Below are 11,522 nucleotides of genomic sequence, written 5' to 3' on the forward strand. Positions count from 1 at the left end.
CAAGTCCGCTAAATTACATACTTTCATACAGAATCGGTATATTTACTTATTACTTGGTGTTGTAATTTGAGTTGTAGTTTCCAAGTTAATATACGGTATGTTGCAGTCTAGGAAATTCTCACACGCTCGCTCTTCTAATAGCAGTGTACGTTTATATTTAGACCCAACTTTACCATGTGACACTTACACTTTATTGTGACTGCCGTTAAGATATTTTTATTCTAATCCGTAGCCTTTCGTTAAAGGTTTTACTTTTGTGTATCAGGTCATCAATTCTACAAATGAACTATTCGAATCTGTAAAAAATATATATATGATTTCTCAGATAGTTTCGATTTTGTTTTAGTAGTTGAGGCGCTTTAATAATTTACTCTCGGGTGATGTAGCATAATCAAGTTAATCTTCGATGTGCCAGTACTCTCGTTTAGTTCTTTACGGAAAATATTTATTTTAATCGTCTGTCGCCATCCGGAGCAAATTTATTAGATGAGATAGAATTATGCGATGGAAAATTTTAATCAATCTAGTTTCGTAATCATTGGAGTTTTTTTTTTCTAAGTCCAAACAAAAACATTAACTACTTTGGAGAGAATAAACGCCCATTGCTATGACTACATCCAATCGCTGATTCATTGCCTGCAGATAATATGTAATATCCGATTCAAAATTTTGCGTGTTCTTTTGATTGATTGTCATTTAAAAATATATTTAGTCTATTTAGAACAGGTTTTCTCAACATTTTCCCCTTTACCCCCACAGACCATCGACCCATACCCCCATTAACCTGACACGGAATATAGACTGGTAATATATTAAGACTAATTAAACATACAATGGCACCGCAATCAAAAGGTTCAAATTGTAATGACTTTAGTCGTCAGTTAAGCATTAACATAAAACACAATGTACAATGTTTTCTCTCTGCAGGTTTAAATGTTTTAGTAATCTTTCACAAGTCATCTAACTACCCCCAGTAAACAGTCCCGCGTCCCTGATTTGGAAAATATTGGAAAATGCTATTTACGCTTCATCAAGTAATTAGTCTGCAATTACCAAGATTCTTCTGGTCCACGTTTGTTTTAATATGTTCGTATATTTTGTTTCCTTTTTCATTTCATTTCGTATCACTAAACATGAACTGGATCACCGTGTGGGATTAGGCATGTCATGATGCAATTTGTCACTGCAACAGAGCATACAATTTCAATTGGATTGAATCATACGTTGCCTTTTACCATTTCTGCATCTTCAAGCATGGCATAGATTTTATTGTTCAAAGCGCTACTGTGAAATGTGGAGCAACTAAGGAGATGGGAGTAGGAGGAGGGTCGGGGTTGGGGGGTTAAACATTAACGGTCCCGTCTAGACTGTACCGGTAGACCAGGAGTTCCATACTTGGGTTCGCGGGACGATTTACAAGGGTACATAGATGACTAGCAAAAGTAACTACAGTTTTACTGCTGCATACGTAGTATCACTGTACATTTTTTTTTCTAAATTGTTTGTTGTAGTGGACATTTCTGGCTAACGCTGCACGAGGAATTGCTCTTGTCTAATTAAAATCAATCGGTGGTAGCCAAAATAAAGGTACAAGTGGACATTGGCAGTCCTAAGATGCTGATGCCAATGTTCATTTAGATTTTAGGTTTACACAGGACAAACGGTGTGTCAGTCAATCGTAACAACCTCTGATCAGATTCCACCTGTCAGACGAATAAATCGTATGACATTAGCCAGAACGAAGATCTTAAGGAGATCAACAAAATTAAAATAATTTCATCGCGAAAGGTAACCGCATTCCATGCAACATGAGTTTGTAGTGTATCAGTTTTGTGCGCCTGCTTCGACACGCTGGGTGATAGATCGCGCGGTATCTCTAGCCACGTTCATTTTCAGTTACATCTCACTCTCTCACTCCTCCCGCCCTCTACTTTCTCTCCTCAATCGCTTCCTTCCGCACTTCCCGTCTCTATCTTTTCAGTGCATGGTTATCGATTTTTTTCTTTACTTCTTCCGCAATTGTCTAGCATAATCTTTCCTATATATTTTCCTGATACACTGCCACGCATTGTGTGCGTGCATGTGTACTGTGTGTGAGCGTGTGTGCATGACGTGCGTGCGTAAGAGGATATGCGTTTTCATATATTTCATCAACTCCTTCATTCTATAAAATATCCACAGTGATGATTGTAAAAAATATTATCCGCAACAACGGGATAAGTATGGTTGACTTAGATCCGTTACGTCAGCAAACATCAATGGTCGATTCATTAACACCGTCATTATCGCCATCTTTGAAAAACCGTTTAGTCGTATCTTAAAAAGAATAAGGAGTAAAATCATCATCATCACAGTAGTAGGGAATTCAAATGTAGTATAGATTGTATTTGGAATAATGCAGAGACGGTAATAAGATTAAAATTACGGTAGTTGAAAAAGCAGCATTTGTACTATAGTAATAGTTAAACCAGAAGAGTAGATCGTATAGCTGTGGTAGTCATTGTTGTGGTGGAAATTGCAGTAGAACAAGTAGAAGTCATAGTAGTTGTAGTAGTAGTAATTGCACTGTAGTAGTACAATAGAGGATAAAGAAAAAAACGTCAGAAAAAGCAGCAGCAGCAACATCGTACACCTATCATCACATCATATTCACGTGCTTCTGCCGCGATTTTCCGTTTTCAATGATCACTCTTCTCAGTTGCACTCATCCCCATCGGCTTTCTTCACCATGATTTATCACTTCTGATATTTTTGCTCCTCCCCATTGTCTCTTCTTCACTTGTTCATACACCCCCCCACCCCCATCCCGTCCGCGCATCAACGCTTTTTGTTCCTCTCTTTCTCCTCTCTTGAGCGATGAAGTTCTTCCTGTTTGCTCAATGAACGCCGTTCGCATGTGGACCGTTGAGAGGAGGAGTTGGAGGAGAAGGAAGTAGAGGGAAAAAAATATATTTGTTGTTTCTTCTCACATTTCTTCCTTTCTTCCTTCCTTACAATTTTTTTTCTCTTCGTAACTCAGTTTTTTTTTTATATATTACTTATGTTAGAACTGATTTTTTGCTATAGTATAAACGATATAATCGAATGTGATAACACATGCCGTTATGTTTCTGTCTTACCCTATATTGACTGCACGTTTGTTATATATTTGATTTTACTGTGGCTTGTTATTTTTTATTAATTATGATTTATTTTCTATGGCTTTACACAGTTCGTCCTTTGTTTACTTCTGTGTATTTTCTTTTCTTTTGTTTTCACCATGTACATGACATGTTAAAGCTATTTTACAAATAAAATGGAAATAGATAATTTGTTTTTTTTATTTCATCAACATGAAATATGTAGGTGAGAATAGACTGCAAGTTTAATCAGGTTTGTGTGCAATTAACAGGAATGGAAGCAGTCGTTTGTAAAGATTCGAATATAGACGACCACATTTAGCCGACTCCAAGATGGACGACGCCCATATGATCGACATATGGCCATGATAACACGAGGGTCCAAATGGACAACTGCGATATCCGCTGCTTGGGAGTGGGGGGTGGGGAGATTAGTTCGCTTGTATTAATTGAAAAACTAGTCGGTGCAAATTTTAACAAAAGTGCTTCATTTGGCGGTTTTTTTTTTCCATTTTCTAAATTGACCTGACAGTGCCAGTGAATGAATTCGTCATGTCTTAGAGAAAACACTGCCATTTTGAAATAGGATAGTCAGAATTCCTTAATATCTTTCAAATTGAGTAAGAGCACTCAATAGAACATCATTGCGGGTGCATGAAGACACTTGGTTTGCACCATTTTGATGGTTCTAAGCTATGTCGTATCTGCGCACTACAGTTATATAATGATCCTTCAGTGACATTAAAATCGAATAGCGTACTTCTGAATTTTCATTTTCTCAAACAAAAAGTTATAGAATAGTACAGTTAGCGCATTGATGACACTCCTTGTTCTGTGCTTTCTTTATCCTTGGTCCAAATGGCCAGAATGTACTTCTGGGCTAGAATTCCAATCAATTGTCCCGTTGCTTTTATCTGTGGCTCAAGCAATTCAGCTTGACCTGAATCGACTCCACTGCTAAAATGATAACCGATTGTCGCGCTTTCTTTTATCTTTGGCTCGAGCAATTCATCTAGGTCTATTCTGCCACCAAAATATCAATGATCACTGCTTCTTATCATTGTCTCAACAGTTGCACCTTAGGACGAACAACATGGCGGAGGGGTTGCATTCGAAGCTCAACAAAAATAGTGAAAAGTCGCACCCAAACATTTACCGTAAACTGGAAGCGATCGCCAGAACAACAATTAAACACCAAGAAGGAAACATGTCAGCAGATGAATTCATGAGACATATCGAACTTGTGTACAACTTTTCATTCCATTTATTGTACCCGAGTAGACGCGAACACATAGACGTTCACTAATAGTGTCCAATCAGATTAGAAAACGGACTCTAGAAATGTTCATGCCAATTCGCCATATGAAGCATTTTACTTAGAATGTGCTTGTCTCGCTTTTTAAACTAAACATAATTGTGTGTTAACGAACGAAGCCCCCTCTCCCCAGAAGCGTATAACGCGGTCTTCCATTTGGACCCTCGTGTTAACATGGTCTCTATCCCGGTCGTCAATATGGGCGTCGTCTATCTGGGAGTCGTCAACTGGGATCCAATCGTGGAATGTCATAACGTCCATACGAGTTGAGAAATGAGGAGAACGGGGTGGAAAAGGAGCTGGCCGATGTAGGTGAAAGAATGCTGGGATGTTTTGGACACACATAAAAAAGTGGATAAGGAAATGCTAGCAAAATTAGTATGAAAGGCGGAAGTGGGTGAGTGAACTTGAGATGGCCAAGAATGAGACGGATGGATACTTAAAGAAGAATGCCTGTTGAGCAGAGAAGGGAGAAGCAAGAAATAGGTGTGAGTGGAGAATGGTTGGGTATGTGTAATACTGTTGATTTATTTAAATGAAGTGATAAGTAAATTTTATCAGATTTTTATTCACTTATATCATTATTTTAACACAGGAATTTGGAACAATGTCCCATATTATATTTAAACATATAGGGATAATACACTAGTAAAAGAATTTTGGTAGACTGCGTAACCGATTATATAAGGCACTTGGGATGAGAAAAAACAATTTAGAGGTATAAGTGAATAATGAAAAAAATAGCAAGTCAAGTAATCGGGTCGTTATACTCTAGTGATCCACCGGACTAAGCAAGAACTGTTAAATCTCAATACATACACAAACTGGCAACAACTATCTGATTTTAAATCCTTATCGTCTGGTGAGCGACGGAGGCCACACTAGTATTCCACATCTAATTGTGAATTAACGTATATTGTTGATAGTGTTTGTTAAGGACGCTTGACCTCGTCCCTCTCCGAGTGAGGAGCACGAGTAATAACTAACCTGGTGGTATGGCTTAGAATTACGCCTTATGGGCTAAAACCCTGCCAGACCGCCGCGCCGTCTCGTTACTCCTCTTGACTACGACTTCGCCCATCCAATCCCTCGTACGTTGTTAGCCATTCCAATCGAGTGGCATCGGGCGTTCCCAACCTTCCACATTCGCCGCGTTACGGGACCACTCCATTTCTCCCAGTGACTCAAACAAGTGGTTTTTTTTTTTGTTTTTTTTTCAGTGAGCAATCTCTAGTTCCGTCTTCACGGACCCGGACTACCCCCCCCCCCTGCCAAGCTTGGGGCACGCACGCACCTTCTTCCGCTAAAGTGGGAGGGTGCTGTAGGGTGGAAAGTGGTTCTGCCTGTTGGAAGTGTCACGTTATTTTTCTTTTCTTTTCTTTTTTGTGGGGGGGTGGGGGGAAGGCCCCAGAAGGGTGGTACGTCTTACGGCCTACGTCTAATTATATTCATGATGTGCTCCTACCCCTATAAACATACATATACAATTAATAGAATCATGAATCCCGGCATTACAAATGGACTATAAATTGCCATGGCCCGAAGGTATTTGTCCTCTCCTGTATTTTCGCATAAGGCAGTTTCCCATTTTTTTTTTTTTTTTTTTTTTTTTTTTTTTTTTTTTTTTTTTTTAAGGCGACCCCCAATATGATCCTCATGATAGGACTTGACTCCACTAATCTATTTGTATTTGTGTTGATATATACGACTAGCTGTTGACTGTAAAAAGTAGGGGACAAATATAATAAATGTGTAAGAAAAGTAATGTAAGGTTATAAAAGACAAAGTTGACATCATTGAATTTAATTATAGCAATATGAATTTGGAAGCTTGATATTAATTTAACATACAAGATGTCCTGGCGACCCCAGGAAGAAAAACGCTTGACGACCCCACTTGGGGTCGCGACCCGAGGGTTGGAAAACAGTTGAAACGCTTGGCGACCCCAGGGTTGGAAAACAGTGGCTATAAGGGGACGAGTAAGTTGGGTTGCCAACTAAACGCAACGGTGGGGCCCTGGTATAGATGTGCTATGTCTTACTGCGTTGCTTCTGATCTGGGCAGTGCCCAGGAGACAGTGATGACCCTTTATCTACGAGGAGCTAGAATAGAGGGGAAACAAGTGGGATGGTGTGTATAAACCCACACATACACGACTCGGAGGCGCAGTGGTTAGAGTTCCCGGCCGCCACTACGGCGGTCCGGGTTCGAATCCCGTCCAGGGCTGAAATAATTTCAGTATCGCTGCGCTGCGGGCCGTTACTCCAACTCGTGGGCGGGGAGTTGGGTGTGCGTGTAAGGTCACAGCATTATCCATAGATCGGTCACATATGAGCTCTGAGCTCTCTTCCGAGAGGGAAATAGCTGTCGATCACGAGTCCAACACGTGATCTAAGACCATGATGAATTACACACACACACAAATGAAACCAGTGTTTAATGTTATGCTACCAAGAAAGGATTTATTTTTGTGCGTCTCAAGTGATTGCACACTACCGGTTTTAGTCTTGCATTTCCTACATCTCGGCAAGTCTTGGGTGCGCTTACCGTTACGTGGAATGTACGATAATTGAGTTTTGTTATGTCGGACCGTTTTCACGACTAACATCTTAGTTTGACCATAAAAGAGTCGTAGGATTTATTTGAAAAGGGCAATAACACACACACACACACACACACACACACACAATATATATATATATATATATATATATATATATATATATATATATATATATATATATATATATTATTCTGGGTGTAACAAATGCACATTGACAATTATTAGTCTTTATCATCCCTGTGGTTCCAAAATGTATGCTCACTTTTGTTTATTATGGCTGCTTGACTGATGTCATCTGTAGGTAGGAGTGTAGAAATCGTATTTATTATATTATTTAACACTGAGACTACCAGAGGTTTCCCTCGGATCAATAAAATAGCCTGATGGTAAGCAGAATAAAAGTTTCGCAAAAAATACCCGTCCAGCGGCGGTTTAAAAAATAACGGCCCGCGGCAGATGGTGGGCAGGTGCACGATTACCAGTTGGGTTTTAAAGTATAAACTGCGATGCGATGTTATGTAAATTAGGTAAAGGAGTGAGTGAGCTTGTGGGTCAAAACAAAATGTCAACTTCATTATTAATTCATATCTCATTTATTATAATCTAGTTATTACATGTGAAAATATATCAGTTTTGTATGAAGAGGTTCTCTCAGCACTGTGTTCAACTTAAAAGTAACGTCCCTATTTGAATTCACACAATTCAGATAGATCATGATAATATTTTACCTCTGCAGTAAAGACTGAAACATTTCACAAAATTATAAAATCTTCTTTATTTCCAAAATTTTCCCAAGAATATGATCACGTAATTCAGGAAAAGTCAAACTATTCCTCGAGCGAGCTATTTTTTTTTTTTTTTTTCGTCGACGAAGTGATGTCTGACTCCTACCGAGTCTACATTCTTCTGATAGGTGTGGTGAACAGGTATGCTGCTTACCTCAAAAGAATGTAGTCAATCTGTAAATATCATGACATCAAATCGTCAATTCATCGTTCGTGTGAAGGCTATTTTACCGCGCAGAAAACTCAGGTATGACGTCGGTTGGCGGGTGGGACTTCCTCATAGAGCAGCGCGTCAGCTGCTCCGAGCGAGAACATTGCCCCAACCGCAACTGCCTTGACCGTAACGTCTGTACTAAGAGATCAAGATCTTGTTGACGATGTCGTGACATTGTTTTTTTTTTTTTTTTTTTTTTTTGTAAGCACGCACTTAACGAATTAGTGAGTCCACATCTGTTGTAGATAAGGATTTCAAGTAATGTCGATAACAACAGTAATATTATTCTCTAGTTTCACTGACTGGAGAAGGTAATTCTTGCAGGCACATTTGCGGCAGCAATAAATGAATTTCTAAAGATTAGGAGGGAAGGAGAAAATTGAGAATATTATTATAATGTATAGAGAGAACTCATTAAACTACTTTCTAATTCTACTATATAATTTCATGAACATCAAATTTAACAAATAAATACGAGATCCAGTAAATAGCAATGTAATTCGGGCGTAAAATTGAATATCTGTCTCTTAAAGATAAATCTTAAAAATAATTTGTGTAAAAAAGACTTTCTACTCAGAATTGTATATTCATTCGGTGTTTCAAACAAATGACATTGAGTTTTGCACCACAGATTATACAAATATTCGACGTTCAAAGTAATTGATTCTCGAACTCGCGAAGACGAGGGGGTTGGGGGGGGGCGTAACCCCTCCCCACACACACACACATACACACACGGCTGCGTCACCGTATAACGATATCATATGTAACGAAGTAACGTGATAAGTAATGGTGCTTAATGTCATTTGCTGTTTGACCCTGCATAATGATAAGATTATGAGATAATTCAGTGCAAGTGTCATGGAAGAAAATGGGTAGGAATAAATTATGAACGTCGTAGCTTACTCAGATGACAATGTTTTCTTAGCAGAGATAAAGGTGAGTTAGGAAACACAATGACAATGGAAATGTTTGGAAGAGGAAATGGGAAGTTAACGTGTAAAAAGGTAACATACTGGTGGGGTCCAGAGGTGGATCAATGGGAAGAAAATTGAGCAGTTATAACGTAGAAGTTTACTAATGAATGTATATGAAAGTAGAAAAGAGTGCCTACAGAATGAGCGAGGGAGAGAAGGATGGATGTGTCCTGAGAGCAGTAAGGACATGCAGGTAAAATTTTTGAAAGAAATGTGTGAACATTGTTGTATGTTGTGGGAGGCTTAGGGGTTTTGAGAGCAAGAAGAAAAATCGTGTGGAAGCAGTAGTAACGAGATACATGAGGTCTGTGCATGTAATTGCGAAACTGAACAAATATAGCTACCATAGGGTAGGTTTTGCCATGTTAAGAGAGTGGATCAAAATTCCCCCGCCAGCCCTGGACTATTCTGCAACAATAGAACATTCGACTTCGACCTCTGGCAACATGTCACTATAGTGAGCCCACCAGCGCCACCCCGTCGCCTGAACTTCAACGACTCTTCAAGAAATAACTGTTCCTGCCAAAGGAAACCACCTGCAGTTTTGTTCCCTTTATACTTTGTCTACATTTCCTTGTTCTAATTTTCTGTAACCTCTCAGTTTTGCCTTGTCCTCTTTATTGAGCCTTCCTCCTTTCTAAATGGATATTTATCTTTTGTATGTACATTTTTCTCTCATTCAGTTTAGCCACATAGCCTTTTTTATCTTATCCTCCGTCTTTAGTTTATAGTATACTTTCTTCAGATTATAAAATTTGCTTTTATGGTTTTCATTCAGCTTAGTTGTTGGACGACCAACCTTAGTATTTATCTTTTCACTCCATTCATTCCATTTCCTCCCATCCACCTAGAACTTCATCCCCTCTCCTTACGTTACGTTCTTATGTAGTTGGAGTTTCTCGGCCGTATCCCGCCGCTTACACGGCGCTCATTACAGCCGCCCTCATACAAACTAACACTTGTATTCTTGGTTCATAACTTCATAGTCATATCATCCAGATCACAACAATCAGTAAACAAGTATGTCTTCAGTCATTTCTTGAATATTTCAACATTTTCGGCCATCTTAAGGTTCAAAGGTAATTTGTTATAGAGTCTTGGAGCACAATTTTCAAAGGCTCTAAATCCAATTTCCAAATTATACCGTGGCTCATGTAATCTATGTGGCATCACACTGTCTTAACAACATATCTGAGTCTATATGAAAGTCCTCAAGGAGATCACGTAAATATTTGGGTCTACCAGAATTTAATGCCTGATGGGTCATCACACATATTTTATACACAAGTATGGCCTTAATTGGTAACCAATGCAGGTCAATTAAAGCTGGTGTTATTCTCTCACGTGAAGATAACCCTTAATTAACCTTGCGGCTCTATTCATGACAAGTTGCAGCTTTCTCAGTAGATAGTTAGGGAGGCCATAGTACAAACAATCCAATAGTCGAGTTTACTAATTACATAATTATGAACGAGCATTTTGGTAATATTTTCGTCAAGATATTTTCTTACAAAGGCTATATTTCGTAAGTGATAGCCCGCTGCTCTCACCATCTGATTTATCTGACACTTAAAACTTAAGTTACAATCCACCATCACTCCTAGGTCCTTCACAACATCTTTTACTTCCAATACAGTATCATTAATTGTCAAGTGGGGAATGTTCAGTCTCATGATATCTTGTTGTTTTCCAACAATTACACAATCAGTCTTATTTTCATTTAGTTTCAGTTGTTTGGACTTCATCCATCTATTTATATCTACCATAATTACACTCAACTTTTCTTCAATATTATCAATATTTGTCACTGTCATGTAAAATTGAGTGTCGTCTGCAAACAACTTGAAACTCGCGATATGTTTCTCAAGTATATGAGATAGTTCAATTGTATATATGCTGAACAAAACATGACCCAGCACACTTCCCTGGGGGACACCTCTTTCTAAGGTTTTTTCCTCCGAGTAAGATTTACCTATTTGAACACAGTATGAGTAAGATTCAGCTAATACGCTGCTCTGCGTAATCTAATGCTAACTTCCAACAACCATCGTACAATTTAAGTGCAAGTATTGCAAAGTAAAAGCTTCAGAGTCTGTATAAATGCATGATGGTTCTTTTGCAACTTGCAAAGGCAAAATAGGGTCTAACTTTGAAAATGTGGGAATATTTTTTTCCACAATGGATTCAAGTGGTTTGTCTCACAGTTCCACATAGAATGGGTTCAAACGAAAATGTGTATTTTTACAGTTTATTACGGAAGTGTACAATATGTGAACTGTAACTGCATTCCTCTTCTTTTCACAGGCAGAGAAGGCCAAGAAGGAAGCAGAAGCTGCCTTTGAGGATTGCAGTGATGTAGCTCGGCATGAGGTGAGTTTGAAATGACTTAATGTTTTGCTGAATTAAAATCATAAGACAAAATCAATATATTTAGAGCCGGGTGATTAGAATATTATTAAGCAATGAATAAATATTTGCCTCAAATTTCACTAAGTGGAAAGACTGCAGTTCCACAGTGGCTGGCAGCAGTCCCCAGGATCTCCCACAGT

At 38.7% G+C, this 11,522-nt stretch overlaps 1 protein-coding gene across 3 annotated transcripts in view; it reads left to right on the forward strand.

Moving 5' to 3' along the window:
• The window catches only part of LOC143036889 (sorting nexin-32-like), a 120,284-nt gene that overhangs the window by 92,499 nt on the left and 16,263 nt on the right, over window positions 1-11,522 (forward strand). For all 3 annotated transcript variants that reach the window (XM_076204807.1, XM_076204808.1, XM_076204806.1), the window contains exon 9: window positions 11,278-11,343. In XM_076204807.1, the coding sequence (XP_076060922.1) occupies window positions 11,278-11,343 (66 nt within the window). The remainder of the gene's footprint in view (window positions 1-11,277; window positions 11,344-11,522) is intronic.

The sequence above is a fragment of the Oratosquilla oratoria genome, chromosome 21, assembly GCF_046742065.1.
Source record: "Oratosquilla oratoria isolate Oo_2021 chromosome 21, ASM4674206v1, whole genome shotgun sequence".
NCBI lineage: Eukaryota > Metazoa > Arthropoda > Malacostraca > Stomatopoda > Squillidae > Oratosquilla > Oratosquilla oratoria.